This window comes from Platichthys flesus, chromosome 7 (assembly GCF_949316205.1).
Source record: "Platichthys flesus chromosome 7, fPlaFle2.1, whole genome shotgun sequence".
In the NCBI taxonomy this organism is placed as follows: Eukaryota; Metazoa; Chordata; class Actinopteri; order Pleuronectiformes; family Pleuronectidae; genus Platichthys; species Platichthys flesus.
The window spans coordinates 22,408,465-22,429,293 of record NC_084951.1 but is presented as its reverse complement, the minus strand read 5'-3'; the positions used below and the strand labels follow the sequence as shown (position 1 = coordinate 22,429,293).

Here is a 20,829-nt window from a genome sequence, read left to right as displayed (position 1 = left end):
CCTCTCTCCGTCTTTCAGATCCCTACGTGAAGATCAACCTGCTGCAGAATGGAAAGAGGCTGAAGAAGAAGAAGACGACGGTGAAGAAGAACACTTTGAATCCGTACTACAACGAATCCTTCAGCTTTGAGATTCCTATCGACCAAATGCAGGTGAGCACGAGGAAATAATGCGTCTGAGGAGGTCACAACAATATCCCACAGGTGGAGAGGTTCTGTTCAATCGAGAGATCTAGTAATAAAAACTAAATAATACTTAAAAACTGCAAATGTGCAAAATCAATGTGCACATTTGAAGCAATGCCTGAATTACTATATGTGCAAAACAGAAAAGTTTAGACAACAAATGATCTTTTTTAGGTAAAGGTGAGGATACGAACACAACTCAATTCTTATTTAATGTACAAAGAGGTTGTACCCTGCGGTAAATACTATAAATGGGGCAGATAATAATACAAACAGGATATATAACCATTACAGGGGTTGAATGTACTCTAGGACTTTTTTTAAAAGGCAGCAATACTTAAATCACAGTGTTCCTAATAAACCGGACACTGATTTTTGATAATTCATTTAATAATCCCACAAATGTCACGTAAGTTATTCAGCAAAATTACTATTTAGGATGTTAATGTATGAAATATTCATATAAGAAACAGTGGACTATTCTTTGTGTTTATTTTGGCAAATAAATCAAACATGCAAAATGCATCTACTTCATTTATCAAAGTCGATGCAACAATTGAAATCTTGCGTCTACATGGAGAGATTAGAAAGCAGGAGACGAGATCCTGCTGGAGGCTGGAGAAGTCCCACTGGCACCAGCATCTGGCCACTTTGCACCAATCACTACAATTACTCCCTTGTTAAAACATGGGTTCCCCCGTTTTCTGTGTCTGTACTTTGGATGATTGTTATATCCATGTGTTAATTAATTAGGACTTTATCAACCCCCCCCCACCCCCCCCCCTTCCCACCCCACACCGTTTTAATGCTTTTCCTCCTCGTTTTTCCCCACCCAGAAAATCCAAGCCGTGATCACCGTGCTGGATTACGACAAGATTGGCAAGAACGACGCCATCGGGAAGATCTGGGTGGGAAGCAAGTCCACGGGGGCCGGGCTCAAACACTGGTCCGACATGCTGGCCAACCCCCGGCGTCCGATCGCCCAGTGGCATCCGCTGCAGCCGGAGGAGGAGGTGGACGCTTCCCTCGCAGCCCTGAACGCCAAGAAGTAAACCCCACCAGACCACGTCGTCCCCACCCGCACCTCTCTTCCCCACGCATCCTCCCATCAGGCCCCACATATCAGTGTATATTCCAGAAGATCACCCCCCCCCCCCCCCCCCGACTTTACATCCACTCCCCCTCCCACCCTCCTCCTCCTCCTCCTCCTCCTCCTCCTCCTCTCCCACTGCCACCTTTGAAAAGATCCATAGATACCATTCGACATGATGGGGAAATATAGTTTGAAAAAAAAAAAAGCATCATGTTATATTAGGTCGTGACAAAAGAAGACAAGTTAACAGGATGGACAGAGACTCCGTTGATTTCCTTTAAATCTATTTTTGTATTGGGGTTGTGGTTCCATTAATAAGAATACAGAGGAGACTATAGAGAGCCGGTAGAGTGCTACACGGGAATCTGGTGACAGAGGGGATAAAACATAACGTTCACTCATAGTGTTCTTCTCAGCCCTTCCCTTTAGTGACACAGTTTGCTTAGAATAGCGCTTAATAATAAAAATGCTTTATACTGCCATAGGACAGAGAAATAACACAAGCAGGTCCATTCCTTCGGTGTGTCGTGCACCACGTTTCACACCTGCCAGTGATCCTACTAGATGATTCTGTTAGTTTGAAGTACATTCCTAGAGCTGGGTAGCCAGTAGGGATAAGCACATATCCGGTTACCCACGAACACACTGCCGTTTTCGATTCGTTAACACGCCACCCTTCGTCTCAGGAAAACTGAGAGGAAAAACTGAAGCTCCATGCCTTTTTTTCTAAACGGGTCGTTATTATTCTTACTCTTATTCTTCGTATTATTGTTATTATTCTAATCCTCCACTTGGACGGGAAAGAAATGTCGGGATTTTCGAAAACTTCTCTTTTCGGTGACGTAAGGCTCATGACGAGTGCTAAGTTTATCCATGAAATGGAATAAATCAGGGGGGCGGGAGGAAAGGATGGATTTTCGGTTTTAAAAGGAAATAAGCGTGCGTGTGTGTGTGTGTGTGTGTGTGTTGTGTGTGTGTGTGTGAGTGAGTGCGAAAAAGAGACTGCGTTTGTCGTGTGAACAACAAAAAGCGAGGAAATATCAGAGCGGGTGCAACAGAGACTGATTCCAACCTCCAAACGACATTTACAGAGTGTCGATCACTGCCCGCAGTCCACCACCAACCACCACCCCCTCAACCCCCCCTCCCCCTCCTCCTCCTCCTCCTCCTCCTCCCCCCCCCCCAACGCCTCCGATTCTGTATCTCACTTGTTCAGTGCTACTGCCATTAGTCATGGACTTGACACAAGGGTTTAACTTCAAAGAAATCCCTATAACCGTCTTACAGTCATAAAGGAGACAAGCCTTCCAAGTAACAAAATAAGCAATTTTCAACTACCAGGGACGCCTTCCAGTCAGCGGTGTTGTTCTCTTCATTTCTCTCTTCTCCTCTTTTTGTTTTTTTTTTCTCTTTTATTGATCAAGCTGTATTCCTTTATTTTTTCTTCATTTTATTTAACTTCAAACACTTTTATTCCTCAAGCACTTTAAAAATCCAAATGTTACGTTCAAGTACCCTCAGAAACCAGAGCTTTAATTGTTTGTGTTAAGATTAGCTGGGTTTAAACAAAAACACACGCAAAATAAAGAAAAACGAGCGAGGGAGTGCGTTATATTTGCTTTTTTTGTTTTGTGTTTTTTGTGTTGGCATACTGCGTTCCTACTTGATTGAAAGGAAATGGTCTGGAAGAAGGCACTGATCCTGTGTGTGTTTGAATACACAGCTTACCAAACTGTCGAATTTAATTGCACTACTGGGTATTAATTCTGTTCTGTGATTGTGTAATTATTGTTTCTTTTTTTTTTTTCTCGTGGTAAAATGTTGTGAGGTTGAATTTTTTTCTGTGGCACAACAGAGAGGTCTGCACATGGACTGGATCTAATGCTGCTCATCCACAGAATGTCAACGATTCATTTGGAAATTAATATTCCAACCGTCCTGTGACAAAATCCAAATTGTCCTGAAATAAATTGGCAAAAAAAAATAAAATAATTGGAAATTAAAAATCCTGCTGCTGTGGACTCCAGAAAAACTTCAATTCAAATCTGTGTGTGGGCACCAACAGCCACAAAACTCAATGTAGACTGTAAAATACATGTAAATCAAAAAGCAGTCAACACCACTGTTTCCTTTTTTATTTATTTAATGAATGTTGGCTCTTGTATCTTTCTCTCTGTTGGAAACTCGTTATGTTTTTATAACCGAACACAGACCATGGTCACGTTTCAGTTTTTTTCGCCATCGTCCATCTTTTCTTTTTGATGAAGCAACACTAAAGAAAAGGCAACATGGAAGCAATCAAGCAAACCAATCGGTGTGTAGTTTTGCCTATATACATAGTTCATACACGTTGATACTGCATGTTTATACAAAAATACTGTACATAAGAGCATGTTTTAGAGACGAAGCAAAAATATCTCGTGTACGTCAGTGGGTGTCATTTGTCATTTTAATAACACGAACGAAGGGGATTAAAAGAAAAAAAAAGATGCACTGTATATTTTCTAAATGAAACAAATGTGTGTTTATTTTCCATGAGGGTCATTGGAGAGAATGTCATACAGTACAACTATTACAGGACTATTACTAATAAGAAACCTTTCCACTCCTGAACAAAAAAAAAAAGCAAAGTGTGTCGTCCAGTACCGTGTGTGAGTTCATGTAGGATGAAAATGTAGCCGCATGCTTGCTATCTAATTCCTTGTGTTCAAAACCGTTTTTGATTTGATTTTTTTATTTGATGCCATTTATCTTCCATACTTATGTTTTCTTTCAGCTTTTATCTGAAGGCCACTGTTTGACTTTTTAAATGTCTTTGCTGTTTTTTTTTTTATATGTTTTTGATTTATAATATTTGGAATCTGGGGTTGTCCAAGTCTATAAGGTTTTTCTAACAGCAGATTTTGCGATTTATGGTGTTTTTTTGTTTGTTTTTTCAGAAATAACTAGAGAGAAGAAGGTTGAACAATCCTGCAATCTGTAGGTGGATTGTAGGAGTTATTATTTGTGCCAGTACAAACCCAGAATCAAGTCTGTTGGATCATATCTTTATGTACAAATCACTTCCAGGGGCCAAAAAAGATGAATAATCCCATTCCGGTGAACACAAACCACTTTGGAATCTCTTCTTCTCTCCGTCTTTCCTTTTTCTCTTCGTTTCTTTTCCCGTGTCTATTTCAACGACCTGAAAACCCTTTTCACGACTGTGTCTCTTCTACTGTGTTGATTATACAATAACGTGTATGTGTATTATACAAGATAAATGAATAAGATAAAACTAAAGCCATAAAACTCAAGCACTAACTCTTTAGAGCGCAGCTGAGTCGCTGGAGTTTATTTAATAATGAAAAAGAAAAAAGAATATCTGACGTCTTTGTTTTAGTTTTCCTCGGCCAGTGTTTCTCTCTTTTACATTCCTCTCCGAGGTCTCTGTTCATGGAGGGGGGGGGGGCGGGGCGAACTCCACGTCACTGTACATACGTGAGCGTCGGGAACAGTTGTGACTTTAGTAGAGTGACTGTGTGTTTTTCTACTTTCAGAGCTGTCGATGTCCTTGTTTCATAGAGGTAGCTGATTTTACAGTATTGTGATTAGTAATGTATATGCCTTGTTTTGATAGTATGAATACTAGATACAATACCACTCCTCACTAATACTGCGAAAAGGATATCATATATATATATATATATACATATATAAATACGAGAGTGTGTTCTATTCTTGGGCCGAGTGCAATTTATGAACCAGACTGGGTCGCTCGTTAAGTTTCTCTTCTGCCACCTCAGCAGCAGATTGTGCTCGTGACGACATGTACAGTAAAGAAAACAACACTCCGCTGCTGACGTGACGCTTTTCCTCGGGTTCCATTTTGCAAACGTCTCCAACAATCGAGTGTCGAGTTCCGAAGACATCCAAGCAAACGAGAGAGAAACTTAAACGGGCGTCGCTCCAGGTTTTAGGTCTGAATCCCTCCCATAGAACTATGCATTAAGTTATGATTTTCACAACTACATGGCATAGTATGAGAATAATATAAAAGTATATGACAATATATAAAGTTATGTGGGTTACAAGGAATAGTTTTAAAATTTCTAGAGAAATGTCCCCTCTGGCGTAGAGTTAGATCAGAAGAATGATACGAGTCCCATGTGCTTGATATGAAGATGGAGCCAGGAGAGGTTAGCTTAGCTTAGCACGAAGACTGGAAACGGAGGGAAACAGTTAGCCAGATAAAATGCAGCTGTAAGCATCTGTGGAGGAATACTCCAGGAAGTTAATGCATTGGGACAGGAAGTAGCTGGACTTTTAGATTCTAGGGTTGATTTTTTAAAATAATTTTTTTATTTTTTAATATAAGATATAACCCATTTAAATCAGCTTTTTCTCCGTTCCACGTGCTCAGCTCAGCTAACTGTGTCCTGGCTCCACACGTAAGGACACACAAATCAATCAACAATCAATCTACTCATCTAACTCGCCCCAAAAAAATCTCCATTTCTTCCAGTTTACCTCTTGAGCTGTTTTCCTTCTGAAGTAAACTGCCTCCGCTTGCCTGCCCCCCCCCCCCCCCAACAATCGCCAGCTCTGCCGTGCGACGCTGGCGAACTCTTGATATCTAATGCAATATTATAAAGTCCCATCAATACTGACTGTGACCAAATGATGCACTGATGAGTGTAATTCCAGATTTCAGAGATCCTGCCACTGCCTGGTGACCCGAACGCGTCGCGCGATGAGGCCAATGTGATCACGGGTACATTTTACAGCACACCGTTTTTTTCTTTTGTTTCCTGTCACTGCTCGGGGTCACCGCAGTCACATGACCATGCCGTTCTATGGGGGACTGGGAGCTGTGTGTGTGTGAGTGTGTGTGATTGTGCAAGCGTGTGTGTGTGTGCGTGTGCTTTAATAGATGTAGGCCCTTTAGCAGACACGGTGCAAAAACACAACACTGGAATATTATGATTACAATATACAGTACAGGTCTGCATGCGTTGGTCACATTGTCGTTCAACGTGCATCTCTCTCTCTCTCTCTCTGTGTGTGTGTACCCATCTGAGATCGGGGGGGGGGGGGGGGGGGTAGCATGTTCTGTCTGTGTTCTGTTGATATCTGCGGACAGACGCACGAACAGACGTTCTGCACAAATGCATCTGAATCTGTGGCGTTCCAGCTGTGCCAGGGCACCGGGCACACAGCAGCCATTTGTTTTGTCCTCTCCTGTTTTTTTGTTTTAAGCAAACGCTGGGATTCAAAAAAAAAAAAAAAAGGAAAGGGAAATCATCGTCCACCCTGTCAAACCGTGTCGAGACGCCTGTCAGCAGGTGAAGACACGCCGTCTTGTCTCCTCTATTACTCGCTGTATTTCTTCTTTGTATTCTTGTGCACACGTGTAATCACTCCTTGTGTCCTTTCTTTTCCTTTCTCTTACTTGTGATGTGTACGTCTAATGTAGAATGCAGGACTGTGTTTGAATCCATTGCCGGAGATGTGTCACCACAACGTTTCCAGGTTGTTTTCCCCCCCCACGTTTGTGTCTTTGTCCTGTTTATGTGTTTTTCCAGCGATGTCCCATCAGTATTGTGATGCTGAGCAGGAAGCGGACTCATCGGGCTCCCCGGTGAATCGGCTTTCCCTGAGCGTAAAGAATGCCGGCCTTCATGTTTACAACATGGACATACTGTATACTGCCAAACATGCAGGACCGAACCAAACTCCCCCTCTTGAGCGCTTAGTCCTCCACCTCGTCCCGGATGCAACTGTATTCTCAAGACTCTTTTGGTTTGACTTCCCTTTCTTTGCCCACCTCTTTCTCTTCTTCGTCATCTTTTAGAGCATCGGAGGGCAGCCGGGTTGTGTCCTCTAGCTGTGTTTCTTCGTGTCTAGTGTCGTGGTGCGCGTGTTCATGTCAGTACTTGTGCCTACTGTGGATCGCATGCTTTAGCCCTTGACTGGACACAAACGTTGCTCACAAACTCCTCTCGACCCTTGTGTGGACAAACGTTGGGGATCCTTATAAAGTCATCAAGGGAACCAAATAACTTATTACAAATTTATCATATGTGTTACCAGTTCTGTAAAAAAACAAATAGGAAATAAAGGCCTTTTAATTACCATGACTGCCTTGTGTTTGGTGTGCAGTGTGTTGGGCTTGATGTGACACACACAGACACTTCTCCATCTCGTCAACGGTTTATTAAGCAAAGTGAGTTCACGTGTTAAACTATCATCAACACATTTCAAAACTTTTCAGAGTTCAACACAGCACAGGTAGAAAGAGTGGACACGTATTGTGTCTTATTTTGAAGTTTGAGTTTACTGGATGTGACCAAAGGAATTAGTGATGTTACACAAACCATCACCAGTGTGAAAGGAAAACATCAAACATCTGGAGACCCTGGTTCAACCATCAGGTGAAGAGAAGACAGACACAGAAATCATTCATGTCAGTGATTAAAATGAAGTCTGCCAGGTTGATATATTAAATGATATATTAAATGATGATGTGACATAGATAAATAAAGATTTGATTTGCTCCATGAGAAACAACTTCAAAACAGTTTCAATATCCAGATTTTTTAAATCGATCAATAACTTTGTAAACTTCAACAGCAATATTCAGACTATTGGCCTTATTCAGGATAAACATTTTAATCATGATGTTTACATATATGTTACTTATAGAGTATTTCAATCATATTATCATTTATATGGTACAGAGCATAGACTGATTATTACTGATTATTAATCATATCTTCAGCATGACCTAAAACAGAGAAACATTCAAACCCAGGGCGTGAGATCGAAACGTTCACATGTCTTCATTTGATTTTTGCTAATTTCGAGTTTATCCTTATTCATGTTGAAGAACAGGCAGTGTCTTATTCAGACTTGTATTTATTTATGATATATATATATATATATATATATATACATTGTACATTGTATATATATATATATATATATATTGTTTTTATATATATATTATATTGCTGTCCATGTAAACAAAGTCATTGAAGAAGCCCAGATATCGAATAGTACAATTAAATCAAGCTTCTAAACAGAGCAGAACAAAAGCTGTTGGTGATTAAAGCAGCGTTGTTCTGATATATTATATAAGTTGTAGTTTGATGCATCTTATAATCTGGCAACTCAAACAGTCAATAATCATTTAATTCCAAAAGCTTTGGATTGTGCTCGATATTGAATATTAGACAGAGTTATGGAATCTAAAATGTCGGCAGTCTATGATCTACCGGTGGATGATGTTGATCTTAGTGTTTTCATCACCGGCTCAACCAGATCGGGTTTAATCCTTCGACAGAAACAACATATGAAGTTCAAAACTAAGAGACACATAAATAAATAAATATATCTCTGTTACAAAACACAATATAGTACTCAGTTTCTTCTGTGTAGCCATTCTGAGGATTTAGTGATCATTATTATTCAACCAGAAAATGCAAAAATAAAAAGATCCTCTAAGAAGCACATGAAAAAACAGCTTCTGAAAACACAAACAGCTGCGGCACAGAGGTTGAAAAATAATCGATTATACTAAAACAACATATATAATATCCTGAAGGTGATACCAGTGATGCCTCTGTCATTTCTGTACAAAGTGCATTTCAGGCACGTTTCTTAAAAACAAGCCTTGTTTAAATAACAGATTATGATGATGGCCAATGATGTTTTAACAGGTTTCTAAAGGAACGTTTTACAGTTCAAACACCTCAGTGAGAAGTGAAAACAGAGGATTCCAAAGATTTCAGCTGTTTGGATTTCTGACACAGTTTCTCACAGATTAAAGATTTTATCCTTCAACGTTTTGAGTTTTGAGAGAAGTTGTATCGCAGAAATTGCATCTTGCAGCACCGACACTTCAATTATCTGCTGGAACAGAAGCTCCTTGGTCAGTTCATTTTACCCCGTTTGGTCAAATTTGATTGATATAAAGATTTTTCTCCAATTCCAACCACACTATTTCCTTCAGGTTTAATCCAGATGTGACTCGATACGTCAGAGTTTTGCTGCCACAGGAAGAAACAATAACAACCGAATCTCATCGTGTCTCAACCAAACATGATAAATGTTTCTATCGCGTGAAACATTTTCTTACGTAATTAGGTGAAAACATCTTCTTCTAATGAACTTTTCTCGTTATAATTTGAAGTTGATCAATTGTTTTTTTTCTGCCGTGGCATCAATACACTTTAATAGATGATTACTGGAGAAATTAAAAAATAAATCAATGATATAATTGGTTTCTCTCTCCGTTTCTAAATAAGACAACATTAAAAAACCTCTGCAGTGCAGGATGTGACAACAAACGTGACTTTATATTAGATGCAGTTCCTTCATGCAAACCCCTGGACTTGTTTCAACTGGTTCTGAAACAACCTAGTTCGACTGGTCCCTATTTGATTAATGTGAAATATGAATATATGAAAAAAACAACACTATCTAATGAAGTAGAAACAATGATTGTAACTCCACCGTACATTGTGAAACACGTCTTAAAACTTCTAAACACCTTTCAGAACTTCACCAGTCGCCAGTGGGAATTTATTTCTGCAGCCCTGATGGCCAATCACCATTATCCACCATAACTCAGAGAGGAGTCACGACTGGTGATATCTGGGGGAAATGAAACTGCTGTTTCAGGGTCAGAGCGTCCACACACAGAGAATATGGAGCCTCACATATCTTTTCATTTCGACAGTTTGCTGATGACTCGGATGAGCGCCCCGTTCTCATCCTTTAGCCTCTGGTTGTCTGACTTGAGCTCTGTTAAGATCTGGGAGAGCAGAGGGAGAGAAGTGATATCAGGAAACCATTACAACTTCAAAGATACACTGCACATTCTGGGTTTTAGTAGTTTGTGGATAGAAAGTTTTCTGATTTAAAGCCTCTGGGACAATGTTCACCGAATGACTTGCATCACAACTAAAAACAAGTTGGTCTAAAAGTTTTTTCTCAGTGGAGTTGGAGGGCAGGCAAAGAGGACATGCTCCGCAGCAGCTGATCATGCAAGTGAGACGTGACTTTGACGGATGAGAAGTGAAAGAGAGTGAAGTCAAAAAGAGGGAAGCTGAGAAAGGGTCAGAACCTCACAAATCTAGGTCTCATCTCTCACGAGGAGCAACGACTAAAAATAACCGTTGTATTTGTCAAAGTTCTAACCCGCTGCTCTGATGTGACACGAAGAAGAAGAAACAAAGGAAACGAGCGAAGGCGCCGACACGTTCAGAACCTGTGGGAAATCACGTCTCCTTTTCATCGTCACCTTTTACTATGTGAGGAAAAATGATTATCGAAACGTTCAGCTCAGAAAATGTCCTGATGCTCTTTTCTAAATCCAGTTAAAGGAATAATTTCACATTTTGGAAAAGCACCTTTCCACTTTCTTTCTTTCCAGCACTATACAGTACCTCAAAAGATAGATAGATAGATAGATAGATAGATAGATAGAGAGAGAGAGAGAGAGAGAGAGAGACAGACAGACAGACAGACAGACAGACAGACAGACAGACAGACAGACAGACAGACAGACAGACAGACAGACAGACAGACAGACAGACAGACAGACAGACAGACAGACAGACAGACAGACAGACAGACAGATAGATAGATAGATAGATTTGAAGATAGAAATTTGACTTTTAAATTAAAATACTTTATTTGTTATTTCCCTGACAGTAAAAAACAAACAAAAAGAAAAAAAAAACACAGAGAAACAACACGAGTCCCATCTCTGTGTCTGTGTTCTACACGACTTCATTGTGAGTCTAATGATCTCACACATCTCATTTCCTATGGAAGATTGACCACAGAGGCTGTTTTCTTGGCAAACAACTCTGCATTGATTACACAGCACATTACACAGGACCTGCCTGTATTTATTTCACTGTTTCCACACCAGTAACAACCACAGCATGCATTTATTCTCCATGCAGCCGAGCTACTGTTGATGTGTACTTTACCAAAATAATGCAGTGATCATGTCATGGGAAGCCCCGTGCAGAATGAACGTGGGTAAATATACACTTCAAAGGGGGCTTATGAGAGATGTTGTAGAGGGGGGTGGGGGGGGGGGGGGGGTCAGCAGGGCTCTGATGGCCATATAGGAAAATAGTGTTTTTTCAGGGGAAGATGCATGCAGTGTTGGAGGTGTGTGAGCATCAGGAGGGTGCAGGACCTGCCTGAGAGGAACACAGCAGAGGACGAGGGGGCTGTAGAGGCACCAGAAGGACAGAGGAGTGCAGAAGTTAGGTGGCTGAGGAAGGGAGAGGAGGGGGAGGAAAGGAGGACAGGCGGTGTCGGGGGATCAGAGGTCCTCCGTCTCCGGCATGGCGGCCGTCTCAGAGAGGCGGGCGAGGACACGCAGCATGGCTCTGTTCTCCGCCAGGAGACACTCGTTCACCCTCCGCAAGGTGTGGACCTGAGCCAGAGCAGGGAAAGTCTGCACAGAGGAGGAGAGAGATACAGAGAGGGGGAGGACAGAGAGAGCGTGCAGGGAGGCAGGCCGTGTGCAAAGAGAGAGAGCTCACATAGAAACTGTTTACAGGGAAGAAGGGAGGAGAAGAATCTGGATCTGACACACGTATCAGAGCACTTACAGAAACAAATATTTACCCAACCAGGAAGATTTGAGGAGGAAGAGAAGAAGCTACCACAAGCAAAGTATAAAGCCAGGTCTCCTACGGTTTGACCCAGGGACTGAATTTAAAGATGGACGACATGAATGCAATTCAAAAAGTGAAGCCAAAACATCTCAGTCGCCACCTGGTGGATGGCAGCAGTCTGCGTCCCAACCCTGCCTCCTGCATGTTAACGGATGGGACACGGACCAAACTAAAAGGTCAAAGTTCATGTTGAATACATCTTTCTCCAATGTGGTTTCTGTCTTTCTTATATCAAATCACGGATCACAAATAATGTGAATCGCCCCCTGGTGGCTGACTCCAATATAGGTCACAAACCCAGCCTCCTCTCTTTGGGACGTGGACCAACCATGACATTTCTCAGAGCTAGTTTCGGTTATTTTCTGTACTTATCACAATGTTGTATGTTTCCTCTCATTTTATTCATTTTATTTAATGCAGTAACAAATAGGGTAGCTACATTTTTGGACAGTGGGAGGAATTGGAGACGCGCCGTGTGTTGTTATACATATTCGGAGAGGAGAGGGAATTAAAATTCATAGAAATCCTCATAACCGATTTCCGACTTTACGCAGGAGCCGAGTCGCTTCTAAGTCAAAGGGATGGAAATTATTCCTCCCCCTCCTCCCTCCCTCTGTTCCCACACTCCTCTTGTCCTGACTTTGAGGTAAACCCCAATGTGGCTCAACAGGAAAGTTTGTGGTTTGACACTATTCCTGGGTGGAAACCACAGAACACACACACACACACACACACACACAGACCCACACAGACCCACACAGAGGACACGAGACATAAATATGACAGAGGATGACATCAAGGCAGACATCCAGCTCCCTTCTCACAACAACACAACACATTTCTAAAAGAAGAAGCCAGCCTGTGTTCGAGACCCAGATGTTCATGCATAAAATGTCCTCTGGAATAAAACAGTTTCTGTAGAGGTGCCCTCAGCCAGAGGAGAGGAAAGGACAGAGTGAGGTGAGACCACTTTCGTTTCATTACTCTCTCTCAAATTGGAGCTCCGTCCTACACAGTCGCTATCGATTAACTTTCAGAAGCTGTTTGTTCAAATTAAGCTTTTCCTATAATATATATATAATATAAAACCCTGCAAAGACCACGTGGACACACATTTCAAAGGGAAGACGAGGACACACGGTGCCGTGGATGTGAAACAACCCGGAACTTGACCCAGTCGAATGCAGAGCCACAGCACCAGCGGTTTCACACCTGAGGAGATGAGAACCCAAGCTGCTCCCCCTATGGGCAGGAAGAGTAACAGCAGTAAACCAGCTCCATGTGTCTAAAAGGTAGCAATGCTGTGTTCACACCAAATATGAGACAATATTATCCTGTTATGTTCCTCGCATGAGGTTGCCTGATGAGGATCATCAGGAGTAAATATTCACGAGGATTCACATCTATTTCCCTCTTTGAATTTAATTGTTTGTGATCTCATTGTGCGAGAAATACACCTCGCAATTTGATGTGAACACAACAGCAACACTTGTAATGCTCACTTTAGTGTGAGTGGGAAAATGACAGTATCTGTGATTTGGTTTTGCTTATTGAAGACAGCATGTCCATGGGCGTTGCTGCTATTTTTCCTTTCCACCAGGTGGCGTGGGTTTTAACACGTGTGCGACTAATCTAACATCGACTGAACAGCGCCCCCCTGTGGAGAATCTGTAACGTGCGAAACAGGAACAAGTGACTTTGTGGGTGCGTGACATTCCAGTTCCCTGAGGTGTGATGTGTACAGCTCTGGAATATTCGAGCCTAAAATGTCCACACGTGTAAACAGAATCAAGTGAGGTGACAGGCAGGTGTCAATCACACCTCAGCTTGATAGCGACCACTCACCATCCCCCCTCCCCTGAGAACAGCCCGCCCTCAGGGTTGGTACCCACAGCGGAACCGCAGTGGGGCGTCCTGCTGAGGGAACCACGACAACATGGGTGTCAAACATCTGCTGCACGTGTTCTCTTCAGCGGCGGCACAATTATATTTCCACGCACCACAGCCCTTATTTCCTTCCTCTTGAGGAACATAACAATGTTGCAATGATTTGACATAAAAATTTAACTTTAGCCTTGTTGGATAATTTTCCTCTCTACTGCCTCTGCACGGAATTAAGCGCTCAGGCCTGAAATCCCTCTGCTGCGATGTCCTGTGTTGCTTTGTGAAGCAGAGTACACACAGTGCGGCGCAGGAATGTCTCACAAAAGCAGGTCTTTTGCTCTTGGACGGGGTTTTGGTATTCAGCTGGAACTAGGTCACAATGTTCACCCCAACAGTGGGATAAGTGGAGCAGGGGAGCAGCGGCACAGGCTCCTCCTTAGCCTGGCAGGAAGTGGCCCAGCAGAGCACTGTGGGTAATGAGCCGAAAGCATTAACCTTCCTTCTCCTTGACTCCAAACCCACCTGTCTGAGCAGAACCCCGGAGAGTATTTATATATATATATAGATATATACATATGGGTGTGTGTGTGTGTGTTTGTTTTGTAAAAACCCTTCATGTGCTACATTTAGCATGAGGGAGAGGGACTTGGCTGGAGGTTCGTACTCTCAAAGACTGTTAGCATTATTGGGCAAATGAAAAAACCACAGACATGTAGATGCCATCATAACCCCGGGTGATTATACACATTTTATTTTTGCAGGGACTGACCTTTATCTCCCCCTCCATGTCTGACACTCTTTTCTCAAGTACTTGTTTTTCCTGTAAACGAAGATGAAACAACCGAAGTAAATAACCCTCTGTAAAAGGCCATTACTCTATAATTGAAGACAAAACTAAATTATAAAGACCAAGACCAAACTAAATGCTAAAAGGTTGCAGAGGCAACTCACCCTTTTCTCCGATTGAAGTGCTGTAGACTTCTCTGATATCCTCTCGTGCCTCTGCAGGTCAGAATGATGCTGTTATTGTTCATATCCTGGATTCATGAAGTATTCAGTCGTGACCTGTCTGCTGCACGCCCGTGGGGAAAGACCCACGCTGGTGCAGCAGTGACAGGAGACAACTGAACTTGACAGTGTGTGTACCTGAGTGACTTTCTCCAGCTGAGAGCGAATCTTGACCAGTTCTTGTTTGCTGTCGTTCAACCTGGACTTGAGCCGGTCGTTCTCGTGCAGAGCTTCAGCATACATCTGAAAACAGAGGGAAACAAAGATGGAGGAAAGGGTTCAAAAAGAGATTCTGCAATATTTAATGAACTAGAATTATAACCATGGACTGTATAAATTAAATACATTTATTTTCAGGTACTTTTCACTTTTATTCCACCATATATATCAGCAAATGTTGTATTTGTACTTTCTATTCTACTACTTTCTTTACAATGCATATTATCACTACGCAGTCACATTGTTTTTATATTTTTGACAAAGTAACCAATAATGTGAGGGGAGTTGGTCCAATGCGCCAATCAGAACAGGCAGGGAAAATTAGATCCCGCCTCCTGCAGCAGCAGCAGCAGCCTCACTAATGAAGGACACTGAGATAATGATGGAGTAGACAACTACATCAGGGAATAGATACACTCAGCAAGTACTTGTTTACATTTACTCCAGTAGGAAATGTGAACAATGTGATGCTTTTTAGTTTTAGTTTTATTTGATTACATTTTTGTGTATTTATTTATACACTTCTGTGCCGTACTAGGAAATCAGGGAAATGCCCAATTTCGCAACATTAAATAAAGCGAATAACAAATTCCTGGATTCGCCCGTTCTTCATTTCCCCTCCTTCCACGGAGCAAAAAATATCTCCAGCTAAAGTTCAATTATCTCTCCATCTGTTTGCCCCTGTAGGAGCATTATAAACACAGACCCTGTTTAATACCCTGTGAATCAAACAGTCCCCACCTTCTTGTAGTCTTTGGCGCTGGAGTCTGGGTCTTTACCCAGCGAGGCCAGTCTGGTCTCTCTGCGCGTGTAAGAGCTGGTTCGGCCCAGTGGTCTGTCCGTCGCACTCTCTCCACTGGAGTCGTATCTGGAGGCGACACACATCATGCTCGGTACACCGTGCTGCTGAATCCAGGACATTCATTTATTTATTTCAGGGATTTGAGGATGAAAAAAGCAGCGTCTGATTCTTACCTCGACAGTCTTTCATGCTGGAAGACAAGAGAAGAGAAAAACACACGTTAGCTTGATCACAGCATGAGAACCGCTGTGGATGGATCCAGATTTATTTGTTTGATAAGAGCAAACAGAGGCTTGGCAGTGGGTGAAATATTTCCCCATCTTGAGACAACAAAGAGGAAAAACAAAAACTTCCAAGTGAATTATTGCAGCGTGTTCAGAGGCCCCCCGAGGGCCCCCCCGCAGGAGAGAGAGGGAGTGAGCGAGAGCAGAAGTGAGACACAACTCAGCCCGTCAGAGCGGCGACAGGGTTCACACAGGTCAAACTTCCCCTGGTGAGCCCAGTTAATCTTTTGGAATAGGAGGCCGCGGCGCAAAGGCCTGCAGCATCCAGATGACATCATGACATCAGGAGCTGAGTATCTCTGGTGTGACGGGTCGGCCGCTGACCTCAGACCTGCAAACTGAGAGCAGGCCGGTTGGAGCTGCGGCTGCTCCGGTCAACAGGAGCCTGCGGCGATCACACAGCCGACTCAATGTGTTGCTATTTTAATTCAGTTCACTTTTATTTGTAAAGCGACAAATCACAACATAGCTTAATCTCAGGGCACATATAAATATAATGATAGAAAGCAACTTATACCGAGAGGTTTGGATGTTGTGCTACATTCTCAGCAGTTGTTTGTATATTACTTGTCTCTAACTGCTGTGTCTTCAGCAAAGACTGTTTATAAAGATGGACGACACGTCTCCACTCCTTGTTGAAGCTAAAATATCCTGGATATGAGGGTGGCCATCTTGCACTTTGGATGTAATTTGAAGGCAGATCCTGCTGCAGTTGTGACAAGGGGGCGGAGCTTCTGCATCAAGGTGCTGTTAACACATGCTCTTGACCAATTGTGAGTCAGTCTGAGCTGTCAATCCGGACGTTTCACCTCATTTTTATGGCGTCAAATAATTAATAAAAAAAAATATAGCCGAAATTGAGTTTGATTAGAACATTGAAAAAATTTCCCAGGAAGAGGAGGCTAGGTTTATGACCTGCACTGCAGCTAGCCACCAGGGGGCGATTCAGATGATTTGGCTTCACTTTTAAAGAGTTGTCATGTCGTCCATCTTTACAGATCTTGGTTTTCAGGAGTAAGACGAGCCTATTGAGCAGAAACCTGGTGTAGGTGTAATCTATATCTCTGCCTCTTTGTGCTCATGATGGACACACAGGATCTCCAGTATAACATGTAAACATGATATTATCCAGAACCTGAAAAACGTGTCCCATGAGAGGGGCATGACTGGAAAAGAAAGAGAGAATATCTGAGGCCAAACTGATCCATGATCTGCTGTTGTCTCCTTCACGTTACCCCTGAACATTCAGAGCTTCGGAGCTGCTCCTTCTTGGATAAGAAACCTCTCTGTTTGGAAACTCGCTGCAGTGAACGGTCTGAGCCATCGGAGACAAGAAGCAGATGTAGAACATGTTAGAAGCATGTGCGTTGCTCCAGGACAATTTATGTGTAAAAGGAACAGTTGTTCCTGTGCTCGCGTTGGGTGAGTTAGGGGATGTTTCACCCAGCGTCGGAGGAGCTATTCCTCAGCTAGTGTTTACATAACTGAGCCAGCGCTGCCTGTCCTTATGTGGTCATGTGCTTAAGCAGAGCTATCCAGGAAAAAACAGACCTCTGTGACCTCAGACGAAGAAAGGGCCAAGGATGGAGCCAAGAGGAGCTCTCACTCGCTCTGATCTCCCAGCGCCCACCATCAGATTCGCTAATCAGCCGGGATGATTGGACCTCTGGCTTTATGAATAAATCATCATGCTCACACGGATATGAACCACCCGTTTCAAGATTACTAGCTCCTATGCAGAAATCTATTTCACAGTAAAGGATTAGTGGAATTGGTGAAATGAGTTTCTCTCTTAATTCCAGTAACATTTCCGATGAGGCCCGTGGGATTCACTCGAGCCTTTTACAGTCATGCGTGTGTGCCACTACCATGTAGTCCTCCATCGTGAAATGTTTTCTGTTCACGTTGAACCGGAGCCAGATGCTGAATCATACTGTAAATTCTATTTTTGATGGCGGCCGCACCAATCGGATTCCCTTGTTAGGGAAAAACAGAGGGAGTCAGAAGTGGCACATGTATGCAGGAGGAGAGGAGGAGGGGGGGGGGGGGACAACAGGGTGTCACACTGTATCAGACGGACGGGTGCATGCCATGACTTCGGGCACTCTGTGAACACAACTGCCTCCAGTTTTATGGTTTGCCAGGACCAACAATATACACCAGCAGGGGAGGGCGCAGAGGGTCAGGGGTACACACACACTCACACTCAGATAGACAAACACACAGACACACACACAGGCTGCCTGTGTGAGCTCACTGCTCGGAGGTATAAATGAAATTGTTCACAGCACTTTTCCAAAGCCAATTACCCCTCATCTCACTTCTGTCTCTTTGTGTCCCCGCTCTTCTGTAACAGCATCTCCACCTCAGAACTGACAGGTCGACTGCAGCAGGAAACTCTCAGTCTCTCTCTCTCTCTCTCTCTCTCTCTCTCTCTCTCTCTCTCTCTCTCTCTCTCTCTCTCTCTCTCTCTTGCTCTCTCTCTGTCTCTCTCCATAAAATACTTTTCTACATATGTACAACACTTTTCTTCTTGCACTTCACCCATTTACACACACACACATTCATACAGTGCATCTATGTGCAGCACTTTCTCCATCAGACATCACTCATACACTGCCAGGTCTGGTTCAGTGTCTTGCCAAAGGACACTTCAGCATGTGGATTGAATGAGTAGGGGATCAAACTACCGACTTCCTGGTTAGTGAATGCTCTACCTCCTGAGCCAAAGCTGGGTTTTGAGATAAATGTGGACGATCAGGGCAAGATTAAATTATCATTTATATATCTTGTACGTGTGTAATTATGTAAAGTAGCTAAAGCTGTTAAATACAGCTGAACATATTTCCCTCTGAACTCTATAGAGTAGGAGTAGAATTATAAAAGAGCATAGAAATGCTCGAGTAAAGTACAAATACCTCACATTGTAAACTGTGTTGATGTTTCTACCTCTTCCTGCTGCTCACTGCTGTAACACACATTGTGTTTAACCGAGACGATCAGGTTCTCATCAAAACACTGTGACATGTGCTAAAAATACTGCATCAATCCGACTCCCCTCCCTCCGCACGGCTTTGTTTCTCCCATGAACACTTTGCCAATTCAAACTGGGCTGACATCACTGCAAATTAACGCCAGAGCTTCACCAGAGACACAGACACAAGGACACTGACACGTCTTGAAAAGAGCAGAAGACTGGCTGCATTCAGCGGCTGCACTGTAACGCCAGTGTCTGCAGGGTTGCATGACATTTACTCTACATGTCCCAGCACAGACGGAGTCACTATCACTGCTCCATATTTTTGTGCATCGGTCTGTCCCTTTAAAAGCATCTGTGACAGAATCCAGCTCAGTCTGATGCACCGACATAAACACAACAGTCAAACAACGCCCTGGAGAATAAGCCACTTAGGCTCAGGGAGAGAAATAACAGGAAATTACAGTTTATATCCAAAGTTCTTTTACAGAAAGTTTTGACGAATTCTTCAGAGCAAATTCTCATGGATCATCATATAAACAGAATTGATGTGTAGATTTTTAATCAACTTATTTCAGTGACAATCAAATGAGTGTAATCACAGAAAATAGGAAAAACAGGAAATACCTGGATCAGATAGTAATCTTGTTATGAGATGGGGAAATTGTGCTTGTTTAACTTTAAATACAAACAAGAGCACTTGTCCAAACCAACTGCTGATGTCTTTTTATCTAGAAAAAGACATCAGATGATTGGTGTGTTGACTATGATACTGAGAAAGCTCATGAACAGTCTCAGCTTCTCACATCTAAGAGGCATAAATCACAGACTTTTTCAAATCTGACTCATATTAATATTATATAAATGGACAAAGCAGTTAATCCACTACCTGTATAAACTCTACTTTTTCTTTTGTATTTTCTAGTCTCAGAAGATTTATTCTAAAACCAAAATCTTAAGAAAATCAAACACTTTCTTTGAGTTTGGATGAAATTACAGTGAAAGTAATTAGACACATCTAACCTGGTAAATTGGTGACACCAGTTCAAAATAAACAAAGGGTGAAAAACCTACTGTTCTTACTCTGTAGTTTTTGTCTGTAGGGGGCGGAGAGGACGGCGGAGACTCCGTCAGGGACTTTCTGGTGCGGGTCAGGTCCTTGGTGCGTGGGTAGTAGGATGACATCTCCCCTCCTTGACCCTGCACAGGCAGGTTCTACTGCAGCGTTCAGCGAGGAGGCCACCTCCAGATAACAGCTGCACGGACGCACAGATCCCCTCAAGCAACAACAGTGACGCAGATGCCCATGACTGCGCTCCTGGGGAATCCTCAGCAACAACAGGTGTGTGTGTGTGTCTCTGTGTGTGTGTGTGTTTGTGTATAAGCTGGAGAGAGCAGCAGCTATGTACAGAGGGATTTCAGGTGTGCGATGAACCCTTCTTCAAAGCTCAGACAGAGATGATGCGATTTTTTTTCGAAAATGCAACAAAAACAAGATAATACCTGTTGAACACGAAAACAGAGAAATAACTCTTAAGCTACGAAAGCAAACAAATGCTCCTCCCTCCTGTCTCCGCTCCGTCAACACTGAGCTCTCTGATAAAAGGTGGAAGAAGTCCAGAAGAAAAACAGTCAACATAGAAAAGTTTTGTCCCTGTGCTGCCTCTTCCCATGTTCCCCAAAGTTATACGC

General features: G+C 42.7%; 2 protein-coding genes across 12 annotated transcripts in view; one reads left to right on the top strand and one right to left on the bottom strand.

Moving 5' to 3' along the window:
* The window catches only part of syt2a (synaptotagmin IIa), a 49,571-nt gene extending 48,240 nt beyond the window's left edge, over positions 1–1,331 (top strand). For all 3 annotated transcript variants that reach the window (XM_062392415.1, XM_062392413.1, XM_062392414.1), the window contains 2 exons: positions 19–152; positions 1,022–1,331. In XM_062392415.1, the coding sequence (XP_062248399.1) occupies positions 19–152; positions 1,022–1,237 (350 nt within the window). In that variant the 3' untranslated portion in view covers positions 1,238–1,331. The remainder of the gene's footprint in view (positions 1–18; positions 153–1,021) is intronic.
* A 6,127-nt stretch (positions 1,332–7,458) lies between these two features.
* LOC133957011 (protein phosphatase 1 regulatory subunit 12B-like) lies at positions 7,459–20,829 on the bottom strand. 9 transcript variants are annotated; one of them, XM_062392412.1, is made up of 9 exons: positions 20,212–20,828; positions 16,050–16,066; positions 15,816–15,942; positions 14,994–15,098; positions 14,799–14,849; positions 14,617–14,667; positions 13,809–13,880; positions 13,077–13,205; positions 9,975–10,075 (listed from the first exon to the last, which is right to left on the bottom strand). In XM_062392412.1, the coding sequence occupies exons 1-7, from the start codon at positions 20,320–20,322 to the stop codon at positions 13,839–13,841; spliced, it is 504 nt and encodes a 167-aa protein (XP_062248396.1). In that variant the 5' UTR covers positions 20,323–20,828; the 3' UTR covers positions 9,975–10,075; positions 13,077–13,205; positions 13,809–13,838. The 9 variants fall into 9 exon arrangements, with proteins under 9 accessions (XP_062248394.1, XP_062248388.1, XP_062248387.1 ...); XM_062392410.1 differs by lacking the exon at positions 13,077–13,205 and having other exon boundaries at positions 7,459–10,075; XM_062392404.1 differs by lacking the exons at positions 13,077–13,205; positions 13,809–13,880 and adding an exon at positions 11,477–11,740 and having other exon boundaries at positions 7,459–10,075; positions 20,212–20,827.